This window comes from Rhinatrema bivittatum, chromosome 3, assembly GCF_901001135.1.
Source record: "Rhinatrema bivittatum chromosome 3, aRhiBiv1.1, whole genome shotgun sequence".
In the NCBI taxonomy this organism is placed as follows: domain Eukaryota; kingdom Metazoa; phylum Chordata; class Amphibia; order Gymnophiona; family Rhinatrematidae; genus Rhinatrema; species Rhinatrema bivittatum.
This window is the reverse complement of record NC_042617.1, coordinates 184622477-184639058: the sequence shown is the minus strand read 5'-3', so window position 1 is coordinate 184639058 and position 16582 is coordinate 184622477. Positions and strand designations below refer to the sequence as shown.

The 16582-nt window shown below is 40.4% G+C and overlaps 1 protein-coding gene across 1 annotated transcript in view; it reads left to right on the top strand.

The window, feature by feature from the left end:
- FMN2 (formin 2) overlaps nucleotides 1-16582 on the top strand; it is an 828101-nt gene that overhangs the window by 577596 nt on the left and 233923 nt on the right. The window contains 1 exon segment of the mRNA XM_029594024.1: nucleotides 2808-2859. Within this exon segment, the coding sequence (XP_029449884.1) occupies nucleotides 2808-2859 (52 nt within the window).

The window sequence follows — 16582 nt, the reverse complement described above, 5'->3', positions numbered from 1 at the left end:
AATATAAATAAATAAATACGATAACTCAATGTTTTTCTATATAAACTACCAAAGTATGTCACATACTACTATCTCATTGCAGCATAGCAGTTTTGCCTGTTTAGACAATTTGAAAATTAAAAAGTTAAGTTTAATGGTTCAGTCTTGTTCCTTCTAAGGCCTATGGAACACTTGTTTGTTTTCTTTGCGTTTATAGAAACTGTTGGTGTCTTTGAACTGAAGAAACTGATATTGAAAATCCAGATGTGGCTGCACTTTATTCAAAAGTGTAGGCATTCTAATAAATTTGAATGTTTGTAATGTCCTTTTTTTTTCAATGCAGTTGAAATTGTTTTATAGGCAAGTTGATCTTTTATCATGTAAGCTCTTCATGACTGCTTTTCGAGTTGACACATGTACAATACAAACATATGTTGCCCCTGAAAAAAACAAAACTGAGAACCAAATCTTTTTTTTTTTTTGTTTGGGTTTGGTTTAAGAGTCTGAGAAATATAAATGGGATCATATTTAGCTTTTTTTTTTTATTGTTGTTTTTTAATATTGTAAGCTTTGAAGCTTTCTGTTAATGCTTTGGGCTGTTAGAACAACTAAAGCTGTTCCAACCATGGCTGTGATACTATGAGCATTCTCACGCAGTTACCTGGGATATTTATTCTTCCCCTCCGTTTTAACCATCCCTTCAGTCTAGCCTAAACATTAGTGGTGCCATTCTTTTTGCAAGAGGCCACAAACCATTCCTCCACGCCTGATGTAAACTTTTAACCTTTGCAGCTGTACCTTTTTACTTGTATTCTATTTTCCTCCTTTTATCAAAGTCTCACTTTTGAAAATTAAAAGCTAGAGTGGTCGTTTTTCTTAATGTCCTCCCTCCAGTCATTAAGTCAAATTTGCATTATGCTCACTGTTGCCAAGTGGCCCTACTACCGTTACCTCTTGCACCAAATCTGGCATTCCACTAAAAATTAGGTCTAGAATAGCTCCCGCTGTCATTGGTTCCTGGACCATGAAAATCATTTATTTCATCTAGAAACTTCACCACCCTAGCATGTCTGATGTGATATTTTCCCAATCAATATTGGGGTAGTTCAAATCAAATTTCATAACGTTTTCCTGTTGGATATTGTATTCATTGTGACAAGAATTAACTGTTCATTTTTCTTGGTAATTCAAATCTCCCATTATTTTACTGTGCTACCAAATTTGTTAACTTCCCTAATTCCCATTGCATCTCTGTTATACTCTTCCCCCATCACATGGAATTTCTATCCAGACAGATTCCATGGTGCATGTATTCTCCTGCAGAATCTTTATCTTGTTTGATTCTGTACCATCCCTAACAAGTTTATCCACCATATCATGATATAATTTGTACCCAAGTATAGCACTAGTTATTCTCCTTCCACCGTGTCTCTGAGATGTCAATTATGTCCACCTCTTCATTCGGTGCTATATATTCTAACTCTCCTACCTTACTTTATAGACTTCTGGCATTTGCATATGGACATTTCAAGGTGGCTTTTTTAGTTGGGTATACAACTTAGCAGTCAACAGGTATAATTTGGAATCTTTTACCTCAACATCAGTCTCATACATATTCAGTGTGGCTGTCCTGAAGAATTGTTTGGTTGGGTGTACCTCAAAGGCTGGGTTTAGAACCACTGCTCTAGGGTTTACATGTTTAGATTTTTAAGTCTTTCCTCATTTGCTGTCCAATGAAGTCCACTGACCATTTTAGAAGTCACTTTCAGAACTGACTCCCCCCTCCTTTATATCTTTTTGAACGTGTGGACTTCAGAAATGTATGCAGTACTTCGAATGAGGTCTCACCGGGGATTTATACAGGGGCAAGATCTTTTTTGGTAATCATTCCTCTCCCTTTGCACTCAAACATCTGTTTTACTTTTTCTATCAACTTATCCATCTGTTTGGCTGCCTTAAGATCATCAGATTTTCCCCAGATCCTGCTCTTGTTTCTTGCATAGATGAATTTCGTCCTCTATACTTTACTGTTGCCTTGTGTTTTTGCAGCCCAACTGCATAACTCTGCATTTTTGAGCATTAAACTTCAGCTGCCTGACCATTTCTCAAGCTTCACTAGATCCCGCCACAAAACCTTCCTGAATGTCTATCCTGTTTCAGATTGTGATATCATACGCAAGAATACAAAACTTTCCCAATAGTCCTTCTGCTTGTGAAAATCTTGAAAAGGTTTCCAAGGACTGATTCCTGTGGCACACCATTAGTAATGACCCTCCCCTTGGCAAAGAGGAGCTGATCAATGAACCATGCAGCCATAAGGAAGAGCAGAGGCCCAGGCAAGAGCAGCAGCTTGATTTAAAGTGATGGATCAGAGCAGGAAGAGGGAGGGGAAGAGGGGATGGAGTGACAGAGCAGAAACTGTCAGGACACAAGTAAGCTCTGGTGCAGCTGAACCAGAGCGAGAGGACTCCCCAGCTTCTCAAACTGTGTGGGATGCCCTTAGACAAAATTGGATGTTCTAGTAAGATTGGATCATATTCCTATAGCTCTGCCACAGCTGTTCAGTTTCATAGGCATGTCTCTTTAAGAGGCTTATTGAATAAATTTGCACATCCCTGCTTATAAAGGTGTCATTGAACAATCAGTATGACTGCTGCAGTCTTTCTTTTTGTGATCAAATCTACACCCTAGCATGAATTCATTTCTAAAAGTATAAATCAGTCTATTGCTAAACAAATAATTTTTTATTATGGTTTTTTGTATTTTAAGAGAGTGAACAGTTTGTACAACATTCTGTGTTACTTACATTGTAAATTTCTATTGTACAGCAAAAATAGATGAAGAAACCGAGGCAAAATTGCTGGCAGAAGCACATCAAAGGTATGATGAATTTACAGTGCGGCATGAGTTGTTTCTTTTGAAAGTGAGTTTTATTAGATGACTCTGGAATTTAGCAATAAAGTATATGGAGTGCAAAAAAAATAGCATTTACACAGTGCATGGGATTGTGTCTCACTGTGATGGTAGATTTTAGTTGTTTAGAAAGGCAAGTCACCTAGGCAAGGAATTTCAAACTCGGGTCATTGAGAGACTGCAGACGGGATGCAGGATAACCCAAGCAAATTCTTTGACTATTCATGAGGGATATTATATCCTGTAAAGCCAGACCTGTTGGCAGCTCTTGAGGCCCAGAGTTTGAGATCCAGTCACTGTTAGTGTAAATTATTTATGTAAACTGAGTTACATATTGGAACACTTGGGCAAATAATGCTAAACCTACTAAATTAGCAAAATCTATTTTTAATACTCTAAAATAATATAGTGTATATAAGTGTTATATCTATATATTTAATCACATGCAGAATAGGACATAGAAGATGACAGCCAGACCTAGTTTATGGTATCCATTTTCTCTGCCTACTACACTGCTGTATAAGCCAGTAGATCACTGGCTTAACCATCTTTTCCCACTGTAAGGGCAGAATGATATAGAAGTGAAAATAAAAATGATACCTGTTATTAGTAATTGGGAAGATTGTTGGTTCATATTCCATATTGTTCCTTAAAGCTTATTTTTAGATTTAAATTATGTAAGGCAAAAAGTAATTTTCAGTAGCTGAACAGAAAAACCTTATAGTAGTAGAGCTAGCAAAAAAACTTGAGATCAATGTTGAAAGCATTTATGTGGGTAACGTTTGAGCACTGTCTGGCAAAGGTTATGTGCCCAATTCAGTTGGGGAAAATCACACTCCTAACTTTATAGAAATGAAGTTAGATGTATAGATTTATCTGAGTATATTCAGAAGGAAATTTGTGAGAGTAAGTCCTGCTTGAATATCCAGGAAAAGTAAGGCATAACTTTCCCTGGATATTCTTGCTGCTTGCCAGCTTTCTGAATATTGACCTTAGTTTATATTTCATTATTTTTGATATATACAATATATAAAACATTTCTCTATATACATTTTTCTCTCTACACATACATACACCATCCGTTCACCTCTGCCTGTGTGTATGTATGTATATATCTATATATATAGATATATACACACACACATATATATATATATATACATATATATACTAGTATACAATGCAGAGGTGAACTAGAATTTCTGCTGGGTCCTTAGGGACAGGGCTCTGGAGAAAGGAGGAGAGGGACTTTAGCCCCTTTTGGTTACAGCCAACTGGCAAGCTTCAGTAATATATAGGTCAGCCTTCAGGCAGTGAGAGAAGAGGAAGGCCTGAACTACTGTTAAAGCTAGACTATCTGGGAGAGTTAAAGTAGACTGAGAACAAAGCCCAAGCAGCTGAACCAGCCTAGCTTGGATGATGCCAAATGACAGAGTAGTGAGTACCGAAGATTCCTCAATCCAGCAATATTTTGTACAAGGAAGCTGAATAATGTGCTCTTTCCTAGAACCAGGGGCAAAGCCTGAAATAAGGGGAGCCTGCTCTTTGGGGACATTTATGTTGAACTCTTCATGTATATGGCTTGTTGTTATAATGAAATTGGCCATAACTATCCCCCTCTAAATCTATTTCTAACTAAAAAAAATATCATCATTCCCAAGTGCATGAACTAGGGGAACCATTTATTACCACATGAAAAGGTATGACCTGAAAATGTATTTAAAAAAAAAAAAAAGTTTTTTGTATATTTGGATGACTTCACCATTTCGTCCTCCCCACTCCAGTTTCTTTAGATAGCATAATATTTGTCTCTGCATTGTGCAATATTGCATATCTTAGAAAAACATGAGAACTGTTCAGTCAGAAGGTGATGAAAGTTTGCTGTAAAGGATCCAAATAAGTGTGTATATTTATTTATAAATTCTTATATCCTGCCACTTCTAATGTATTTACATCACTAGGGAATAGCATTTTATTATGCTTAGGGCCTGATTTTAAAAAGCATTTACTCGAGTAAGTGGGCTTTTGAAAATTGCTACAAAAGTAGTTATATTTATGTGGACAACGCCTTTTGAAAATTACTTTAGTGTGCAGATGAAGGTTTCTTGTGTGAATTGGGAATGTCAAATTTGTATAGGCTTCCTTGTGGCTTTCTTGTGATTTTAAATTTTCTTTTTTAACTAGTATAAAAAATTGAGAAAATGCAAAGATGTGCAGGTTGCTAGCTAATGCAATACATAAAACCCCCTAAAATTATTTGTTGAAAGGTCTTGGTGAAAGGAAGATGTGCATAGATGGGGTTGTGAGATAAGAGGGGTGTGTCTGTGAGGGTAATGACAAAAAAATCAGAATTCCTCTTCTTTCTGCTCGACCAGTCCTGAACCTATGGGTTAGGTCTTCTCATCCTGCAGCTGGAGGCAGAATTATTTTTATTATTATTATTAATTTTTTTTTTATATCACCTTATGTATGTCATGCACAGAGCACTTCTAGCCAGTGCTCTCTGCCTCCAGCTACTGGATGGTCGGTGGAGTGTGGCCTCTTCGGATCAAGAAGAATTTTACTATTAACGGATATAGCCTTTATAGTGTTGTGGCTTTAAGCCAAGGCTTTTCTGTTTACTTTTAAGGTCAAACTCCTGCGGATGTTGCTCCTTCAGTGAAGTGTGCCTAGATTGCCATTTACAGCTCCCAGTCTCACTGACACAGTCTAGGTTGTATTTGCTGTGAGAATAAAAAGTTTTGAGATCTTATCGGCAACAGTTTGCTGTGTCACAGTTAAAGCAAGCTGCAACCTGGTTTGAAGCACAGGTTTGATGGCTGAAAAGAGCAGCTGCTGCAGTTCTTGCAGCTCCAAACACTCTTCTCTGAATGAGGGAAATTTATGCTCAGTTTTCTGTGCTAAAGTCTGATTTTCCCAAGGCCCTTCGTTTGACTCTCCTATCAAACAAATCTTCATTAGACTCTGGTGCAATGGCTAAACTCTCTTCCAAAACAATCCCAGCTACTGGTGAGTCGCTGGAATCAGTAAGTATAATGGCTGAGTTAGATGCAGCAGTCATTTTGAAATCCCAGTGGATTGTGCCATAGTCATTGAAGTGGGAGGTACTGCGTCAGCTCAGAGACCTCCCAAATTGCTGCTGGAACAGGACTTTCACTAGAGTGATTAGAAAGTCCCATGCACTAGTGTTGGTGCCATCTCACCTGATTTTTCAAATTTCTACATCAGGCATTCCAAGCCCCGCAGGAACAGTGTGAGATGATGGGAGATCCTTCTCATGGTGGATCTCTTGCTATGGAAATGGCCAAATCTCTGAAAAAGAGAAGACTAGAGCCAGAGGAATCTAGTTATGGATTGCCCTACTTATTTAGAGAATGAGAGTAGGAAGGATGAGAGTAGGTCTAGAACAGGGGTGAGCAAACTAAAGCCTGCTGACCAAACCAAGCCTGATAGATATTTTACAGCCCTCCTCCTCCTCGGTTTTCCCCATTATCACTGGCCTGCCAGCATCTTGCAAGGATGTCATTAACGGCCTGACATCACGGCCCTTTATTGATAACTTCGCTCTGGACGCTGGCGGCCAGAGGTGGCATCAGCAGCGTAGGGGAAGTAGTGCGGCCTCAGCGTCCACCAATTAAAGGAATAGCAGTAAGGCAGGAAAAGGAGGAGCATCACCCAGCTAGAATCAGCTGTAAACTAACAGGCAACATAGCCCCATGTGGCCGCCGTGCATTGGCGGTGAAGAGGAAAAGACCCCCGAGAGGCCACCGGTGGACCTTATCCTACAGATGACAGCGAAGATGAGGAGAGGCCCAAGAGACCACTGGTAGACCTCATCCCACCAATGGTGAAGAGAAAGAGAGGCCCAAGAGGCCACCAGTGGACCTCATTCCACTGGCGGCAAAGACAATGAGAGGTTGTACTGTTCACCTGTCTGTGCAGAAGCTGCAAATCTGCGCTGCCAGGTGAACTGAGCCTGTCTGTTGTCACTGCAAGCCTCAATATTAAACGTTCACGAGGGCAGCACTTTCTCTGTGCTGATCTTGCGATACACAAGATCAGCATGCAGAAATGCTATACCCACAAATTTTTTATACCACTGGACCTGCAGAGTGGAGGAGCAGCAGAATAGTAGGCTTCTGGAGAGAGGACACATCGGCATGTGGCAATGGAGGTGTAAGCATACGCTTCAGATCTGGGTGAGTGTGAGAATGAATGGGTGCCTACATGGAGGGGGTCTGTGTGTGTGAGAGAATTGTTCCCTGCCTGGGGGTCTGGTCATATGTGTGTATGAGAGAGAGCATGAATGGGTTGCCTGCCTGAGGGTCTCCGTGTATGTGTGAATGAATGGGTGCATGCTGGGGATGTGTGTGTGAGAGAGAATGAATGGTTGTCTGCGTGCGTGGTCTGTATGTGGTGAGAAAAGGGGAGGTATGAGGTACAACAACTCCCCTTCCTCTCTGCCCACTAATGCTAATCCATGACAATCTCGAGGGATCAGGAAATCAAAAGTTCCTAGGTATGGAGAGTGGGGAATTTTTTAAAATCCTTACTAATTTTAATTATTGGATAGTATTTGATGAGTCTGTTTTGAAATATTTTATGGATGTTTGGAACATTTTTAGTTATTAATTATTTGATGTTATTCTATTTATTAATTCTGTTTAATTATTCTTTTTATTGGTATGGTTGTTGCTTTGGTCCTCTCACTGTAGGATATTCTTGCCACTGTAACACCCCACCTCCCCATTCGTGGAGTTCTGAGGAGAGGGTCTCCCCAGCAGCTCATAGGAACCTGGCCCTCTGCTCTGATTAGCACCGGTAATGTGCCAAAAGAGACATACCTTCCTATACAATATAAACTACCACCACCCTTTCCTCTACCCCATACATCCGTTTCCTCCCCCGCCCACATCATGTGAAACCCCTCTACAAAGTTGGATTATGTATACTAATCCAGTAGACACTACATAACTATTATTTGAAATGAAACAGTCATAATTTACTCTGAGATTGACTTTGTTCTATCAGAGCCAGGGAACCAGGTTTGGAGGTCTAGGGCTAATTGAGCAATAAAAGGACCCCATATACTAGGAAAACATTTTGCCTCTTTACCCCCATTACCCAGACACCTGGTCTTATAGTCCAATGATAAGAGATCTAGCATTTCGCCATACCACATGGCCAGAATACATCTCCTCGCTCCACACAGTCCTTTAATCAAAAATTTTAATTCACTATCAGTACCAGAGACCTCATCTGTTGTAACCCCCAACATACATATGGTTGCCTTAGCTGGTAGCCCCATCTGAAATTGGTCATGAAAAAATTGTCTGACTTGTGTCCAGAACTCCTGAATGGGGGCACAATCCCATAAGCCATGTATAAGCGTGGCTATGGGCTTGGGGCACTTGTGACATTTATTTATTTATTTATTGGTTTTTATATACCGCCGCTCATCAGAGATATCGCGTCGGTGTACAGAGAACAAAAACATACGCCGGAGCATTTTATGTGAAACAAGAATAATAGTTTAAATCTTATACAAAGCAACTAATACAAAATAAATTTTATATAAAGCAGCTATTAAAACAGAGCTATAACTTAAAACATTTATAAGGTAACATATAAAGCAAAGATTAGCGGAAAAAGGTGGGGAGGCTGGGAGGGAAAAGAATAATAGTTTAAATCTTATAAAAAGCAACTAATAAAAAACAGAGCTATAACTTAAAACATATTTATGAGGTAACATATAAAGCATAGATTGGCAGAAAAAGGTGGGGAGACAGGGAGGGAAAAATATATAATTTGGGAGAGACGGGCAACAAAGGCGTTGAAACTTGGAGAAAGCATATGGGCGAAAAGAAAAACACGAGTAGGGAGGCGTAGCGAATATATTATGAATAGAGAGAAAAGCATAGTTAAGGGAGTGTAGAGATTACATAAAGGGTTATATAGGGTGCAAGAGTAGCAAAGATGAACGTGAGAGAGTGGCATAATATAAGAAAATATTTATTATGAGGGGGGGGGGGAGGTAGAAAGTGGTAGAGCGTGCAGGAATCATGTGTAGGCTTGGGTGAATAGCCATGTCTTGAGTTTTTGTTTGAATATCTTGGGAGATAATTCAAGACGTAGTTCAGTAGGCATGGAATTCCATAACGTGGGGCCAGCTAAGGAAAGGGCACGGGCTTTGGTAGATGCATAGTTGAATAGTTTGGGAGAAGGGGTTTGCAATGTGCCTAGGTATGGATTTCTAGTGGGTCTGTTAGATGTATGCAATTGTAAAGAGTTAGAGAGCCAATTCATTTCAGGATTGTGGAGGGCTTTGTGGATGAGGGATAGTGCCTTGTAGAGATGTGAATCGTGTCCTCGATCGTCTTAATGATCGATTTCGGCTGGGAGGGGGAGGGAATCGTATTGTTGCCGTTTGGGTGTGTAAACTATCGTGAAAAATCGTTAAAATCGTGAGCCGGCACACTAAACCCCCCTAAAACCCACCCCCGACCCTTTAAATTAAATCCCCCCCCCCCCCGCACCCCCCCCCCCCAATGCTTTAAATTACCTGGGGATCCGGCGGTGGTCCAGAACGGCGGCGGTCTGGAACGGCCCCCTCAATAGAATCGTGTTGTCTTCAGCCGGCGCCATTTTTCAAAATGGCCGCCGCAAAATGGCGGCGGCCATAGACAAAAACGATTCGACGGAGGAGGTCGTTCCGGACCCCCGCTGGACTTTTGGCAAGTCTTGTGGGGGTCAGGAGGCCCCCCCAAGCTGGCCAAAAGTTTCCTGGGAGTCCAGCGGGGTTCCGGGAGCGATTTCTTGCCGCAGGATCGAGTGCAGGAGGTCGTTCAGATGAAAGTGAAGAGCCTTGGGGGACTCCCTGCGTAAGGGGAATTTCTTTTGATTCGTGATTGCCAATTTTGACTTTATAATTACGGTTGCATAGGTACGAACTAAACCAATTGTATGCAAGGCCAGTTATTCCAATCTCGCAAAGTCACTGGAGTAGTATTTGATGACTAACTGTATCAAACGCAGCTGATATATCTAATATTGCTAGCAGATGGGATTGCCCTTTATCTAGACTCTTGATAATGTAATCAGAAAGTGATAGGAGGGTTTCTGTGCTATGTAACTTACGAAAGCCATATTGGGATGGAGAAAGGATTTGGTGATCATCCAAGTAATCGCTGAGTTGGCGGTTGATAGTTTTTTCTAGGATTTTTGCAATAAATGGGAGATTGGAGATGGGGCAGTAATTGGCGGGATCAGTTAGGTCGAGCTTAGGTTTTTTCAGGGTGGGTTTAAGGATGGCTTGTTTTAGAGGATTTAGTACATTACCAGAATCAATGGATGTATTGATAATGTGCGATATGGGAAGGGCTATTAGATCAGGGACAGTGAGAAGGAGTTTTGTGGGGATGGTATCAGAGGGGTGGGATGAGGGTCTAGCTTTTTTGAGTAGGGATTCAATTTCCTTTGCCGTAGTGAGTTCAAACATTGTGAGGTTTGCGGCAAGGTTGCTTGAGTGAACGGGGTGAATATTTTGGGGTGTGTAGGGGATGGAGGGAAAACGTGTCATGAGTTTGTTGACTTTATCATAGAAGAATGTTGCTAGTTGTTCGCATTTTGTTTTGGCCTCTTCTGGAATGATATTTGGAGTGAGATTGGTAAGTGAGGTGACATATTCAAATAATGCTTTGGGGTTGAATTGGAACTGGTGGATCTTGATAGCATAGAAATTCCTTTTGGCTTTATTTATTTTGTCATTATAGCTGTGTAGTGAAGTTTTATAGCGCGCAAGGAGGGATGGTAAGGGGTCTTTGCACCAATTTCTTTCAGCTTTTCAGAGGGCTTGTTTTAGTTCTTTAAGTTTAGACTTGTTCCAAGGATTTTTTGTATTTTTTTGAGAGGATAGTTGTTTGGTGATAATTGGGCAGATGTTATCAGTGACTGATAAGGTATACTCATTCCATGATGTGAGCGCAGTGTCAACGTTAGATAGGTCGAGGTTGTTAAGGGAGTGGGAAAGTGCAGTTGTTAGCTCGTCTCTATTGCAGGATTTTCGAAATCGTATAGTGGTAGAGCAGACGGGGGGCAGGTGGTCTTTTTAGAATATTTGTAGTTCTTATAATATAGTGGTCTGACCAGGGGATGGGTGTGCATGATAGAGAATCAGTTACAATATGTTGGTTAATGAAAATGAGGTCAAGCGAGTGGCCTGCTTTATGTGTGGGAGAGTTTATGATCTGATTGAATCCTAAGGATTTCATGGCTTCTAGAAAAGAAGCGCAGCTGGGTGTGAGGGGGGTTGTGTCAACGTGAAGATTAAAGTCACCTAAGATAATAGCTGGGGAGTCAAAGGTGATATTTTTGGCTATGTATTCTATTAGGGAAGAGGGATTGTTGTTAAGGGCTCCGGGAGGAGCATAGATAAGGCATATTTGTACAGAGGGAGCTTTAAACAGACCAATTTCTAGTTTAGCTGGAGGGGGTATGGGTTGGATTGTGAGTTTGAGTTGCTTGTTGGTAGCTAGTAGAATGCCACCACCTTTCTTTTTAGGTCTGGGGATGGAGACAATATCATAAATATTGTTGGGGAGCTGGTTGAGAAGAACATTGTCAGTGTCTTTCAACCAAGTTTCAGTTATTGCACAAATATCAGGTGTTTCATTTGTGAGGATGTCATTGAGGATGGAAGTTTTTTTGTTTAGCAACTGGGCATTGAAAAGAATGAGTGAGAGTGCTGTGATGCCAATGATTTGAGTGAGTGGTGGGGATATCATGGTTGTGTGAATGGTTTTGAAGTATGAGTGGTGGCGTGAGGTGTAGCATGTGGCAGGTCGATGTTTGTAGCTGAGTGTGGGGATGTTAGACATACTGAGGTAGATATGGTGGAGGGGAGTGGGTCTAAAGGAATTTGTACAGTACAGTATGCAGGGAGGGGATGTAGTTAGGAAGAATGAGGGCTATATCAAAGATGCAAGGTGTGGAGAAATATCACGTGAGAAATAACAGGGGGGGATAAAATGGGAATTAGAGGTTACTTTTGTTCTACAATTTTTACTACAATTTTACTACTCATTGACAATGAGCTTCATTCTAAATGCTTATAATGGGGATATGATAATTCTATGAAGGATTCTCAAATGTTGTTCATTAATCAATACAGAAGGGATGTTACAATTCAAGATGACTAGACTTTCACAGAGGCCATCTCCTTCCAGTTCCATCCCTAGATCAGACTTCCAGACCCTAGCTAGTGTATTTAACACACAATAACAATGGATAGAATGCAAATATTTATACAACCCTGCTAAAAATTGCTTGTGACCCCAAAAGATACCTAGTAATCTCTGAAAGGGCCCTGCAGAGGAGGTTGGTGTGTTTAACTTCATCACTGTGGATATGTAACTTCAAAGTTGTAAGTAATGTAAAAAATATTTAGCTTGGAATTGAAAATGTTCTTGACAGTACTGAAAAGAGAACATACAATTATTTGCATAGTCAATAAAGAAGTGAACTTTGTCCCATCCCACTCTTGATATATTTATAAAAAAAAAAAATTAGACTGTCACCTATAGGAAAGCTTGGATTTCCACTGATAGGGAGCCATGGAGATGTTTTCCATGGCAGCAATATCATCTTCCACAGAGTTTGCCATCCTTGTTGCATATATTGGATAAGAGTATTATGAGCATTAAAATCTGGAACCTCACCTGCTCCTGCATGCAACACAAAGCTCAAATTATATGGATACACCAACCCTGCCTCCACATTGACAGCAAAGATTATTGTTCCCAGCAACCAATCTCCCAGTGTCTGCAAAATACAGGCCAAATTGTAGTAACGAATGTTGGGAAACACCTGTTCACCTTTGGACTTGGGTATCATTAACCTTCTCAGGGACACCTGAGCCCTCTGACCCTGCCGTACAAAACTAGAACAAATTCTGAGGATAGTTCGCAAATCCTTCCGAGACAGCACTAGAGGAAGCATTTGCAAAGAGTTTAGCAGCTCAGGGATAAGTGATATTTTTAGTAGGATGATACGACCCATTAAAGATAAAGGAAAGTTCATCCAACTCGTCTGCTCACGAAATTCCATAATTATGTGCGGTATATTTGCTGCGTACCACACCCTTGGATCTTTGTGGATGAAAACCCCTAGATATTTAATATTCACTGTCTCCCTACCGCAAAAGATTGGAACACCATGTATCATGCAAGTGACCCAATATATCTAATATTTCTGATTTGTCAAGATTTAATTTAAACCCTGAAAAAGTCCCATAATCAACAAAAATATCTAGAACCTGAGGAAGTAGAATTTTAGCTTGCGGGATGAATAGGATTATATCATCTGTATACAAAAAAGATGACAAAAACGGAAAGCCTTGACTGTGTACTGGGGACTGCAATAACTCATTTATTCTCACCACTAATTGTTCCATAGTAAGAATAAATAAATAAAGGGGAAAGAGGACATCCCTGTCTCATACCTCTAGACAGTAGAAATGACTCAGAGAGGGTACCATTAATCCATATTTTTGCCAGGGGATTACTGTACAGCATTTGAATCGCCTGTAGGATGGGCCCGGAGAAGTCAAATACTTCTAGAACACACAATAAAAAGTCCCAAGAGATCCTATCGAATGCTTTTTCTGCATCAAACCTCACTAGTTCAGAGTCCACAAACTGACCATGTCTATAGAAATCCAACAAAACTTGGATCCTCCTGATATTAATACTAGAGCAACGTCCCTTGACAAAGCCCGCCTGACTAGTGGAAATAAGGCAAGGCATAATATTGGCCAGTCTGTTGGCTAATACTTTTGCATACATTTTTATGTCCACATTTAAGAGTGATATGGGATGATAAGAAATCAGCTGAGGATCTCTGCCTGGTTTGGGCAGAATGACTATGTGTGCTGATGCATTAATTCTGGCATCTGACAGGTTCAAATCATGGCCTCGATCAGGTCTCTCAAACTATCTTTCACTAAGGGGGGCCAAAACCTTATTAAAAAAAAAAGAAAAAAAGAAAAGCTGTCAAACCATCTGGTCCTGGCGTCTTGAGCGAAGATAACAAGCTAATCACAGTTGCTATTTCAGAATGAGTTACTGGGCTATTAAGAGACTTCAATTGAGAAGGAGTTAAAGAAGGCATTCCAAGCCCATGCATAACTTTTCCCCTCTGCAGGTTATCTCCCTTTTCCTCAGAGTATAGATTGGCATAATACTCCTTAAATAATGTGCTAATATCCTGATTGGTAGTAGCTACCCTCCTCTGAGGAGAGTGCAGCCCAGCTATGAAGGCCATGCTGTGCTCTCCCTTTACCCCGTTCGCTAAAAGCTTGCTAGACTTATTCCCAAATAAAAAAAAAATTAAAACTTATGTCTTAAAGACATTAATGAAGAAGTAGCTCTCTTATGTTGAATATCATTTAATGTCTTTTGGGTAGTTAAAAATTTAATTTAACTGTTTCAGAAGGGTATCTTGTTAGCTGTCTCTTTAAGCCTGTTAGTTGCTTATTAAGAGTCAAAATATCCTTATCCGTTTCCCGTTTCTTTGCAATCATGTAACTGATGATGTCCCCCCATAGCACTACCTTCACAGTTTCCCAATACAAGTTGGGTGTCTCCCTTTGTTGGGCATTGTGTTGTGCAAATTCTTGCCAACAGGACACCACATGTTGTGCAAACAACTTATCTTGTATGAGCCAATGTGGCATCATCCATAGATAAAAGTGTCTACCTGAATCCGCCCCATGAAAGGAGCATGAACCAGGACAGTGATCTGATATATCAAGAGATTCAATCTGTGGGTTTTGTGCCACCTGTGAAAACAAAGATTCAAACATTAGCAGATAATCCACCCATGCTTGAGAGGTGCTTGCCTGGGCACAGTGAGTAAAATCTCTCTCTCTGGACTGGAACACTCTCTGGCCATCACTAAACGAAAGACATTGCATAGAAACAGAATGCCATTATTCTTGGCCTAGGGCTGCTGGCTCTTAGTGGATTTTCTGTCCAATGCTGCATCTGCCACTCAGTCTCCCCCTAGAATCACAGGAGCGATTTCTAGAGCAAGAACTTGTTCAACAATATCAGTAAAAAAAAATTATATTTATTCAGCCCCATAATTAGCAGCCTTCCAAAAAAAAAAGGCCCCGAATTATAACACTTCTCCCATTAGGGTAAACGGAGTACCTCAGGGATTTGTACTTGGACCGGTGCTTTTCAATATATATATATATATATATATATATATATATATATATATATATATATATAAATGATCTGGAAAGGAATATGACGAGTGATGTTATCAAATTTGCGGATGATACAAACTCATTCAGAGTAGTTAAATCACAAGCGGATTGTGATACATTACAGGAGGACCTTGCAAGACTAGAAGATTGGGCATCCAAATGGCAGATGAAATTTAATGTGGACAAGTGCAAGGTGTTGCATATAGGGGAAAAATAACCCTTGCTGTAGTTACACGATATTAGGTTCCATATTAGGAGCTATCACCCAGGAAAAAGATCTAGGCATCATCGTGGATAATACTTTAAAATCGTCGGCTCAGTGTGCTGCAGCAGTCAAAAAAGCAAACAGAATGTTAGCAATTATTATTAGGAAGGGAATGGTTAATAAAACGGAAAATGTCATTATGCCTCTGTATTGCTCCATGGTGAGACCGCACCTTGAATACTGTGTACAGTTCTGGTCGCTGCATCTCAAAAAAGATATAGTTGCGATGGAGAAGGTACAGAGAAGGGCAACCAAAATTATAAAGGGGATGGAACAGCTCCTGTATGAGGAAAGACTGAAGAGGTTAGGGCTGTTCAGCTTGGAGAAGAGACAGCTGAAGGGGGGGGGGGGTATGATACAGGTCTTTAAGATCATGAGAGGTCTTGAATGAGTAGATGTGACTCGGTTATTTACACTTTCAAATAATAGGAGGACTAGGGGGGCATTCCATGAAGTTAGCAAGTAGCACATTTAAGACTAATCGGAGAAAACTTTTCACTCAACGCACAATTAAGCTCTGGAATTTGTTGTCAGAGGATGTGGTTAGTGTAGCTGGGTTCAGAAAAGGTTTGGATAGGTTCTTGAGAAGTCCATTAACTGCTATTAATCAAGTTTACTTAGGGAATAGCCACTGCTATTAATTGCATCAGTAGCATGGGATCTTCTTAGTGTTTGGGTAATTGCCAGGTTCTTGTGGCCTGGTTTGGCCTCTGTTGGAACAGGATGTTGGGCTTGATGGACCCTTGGTCTGACCCAGCATGGCAATTTCTATATAGAAATGACGGCAGAAAAAGACCCATCCAGTCTGCCCAGCAAGCTTAGACTCTTATTTTCCCATGCTTATCTGTTTTACCAACCACCAACTTCATGGCTCTTAGTAACTGTTTGATTCAAATTTCCTGCCATCTCCTGTCATTGATGCAGAGAGTAATGTTGCAGTTGCATCAAAGGTAGCATAAGGCTTATGTTTAAGGGTTGTAACCACTGCATCAAGCAAGCTACCCCCGATGCTTGTTCACCCAGACTGCACAGATTGATGCCTTGTTGGATGATGTCTGAATGCAAATCCTGTTTCCTTACTTCCCCCTACTATTGAAGCAGATAGCAACGCTGTATATGCTTTCAAAGTGATGTATCAGGCTTAATTGGTTTAG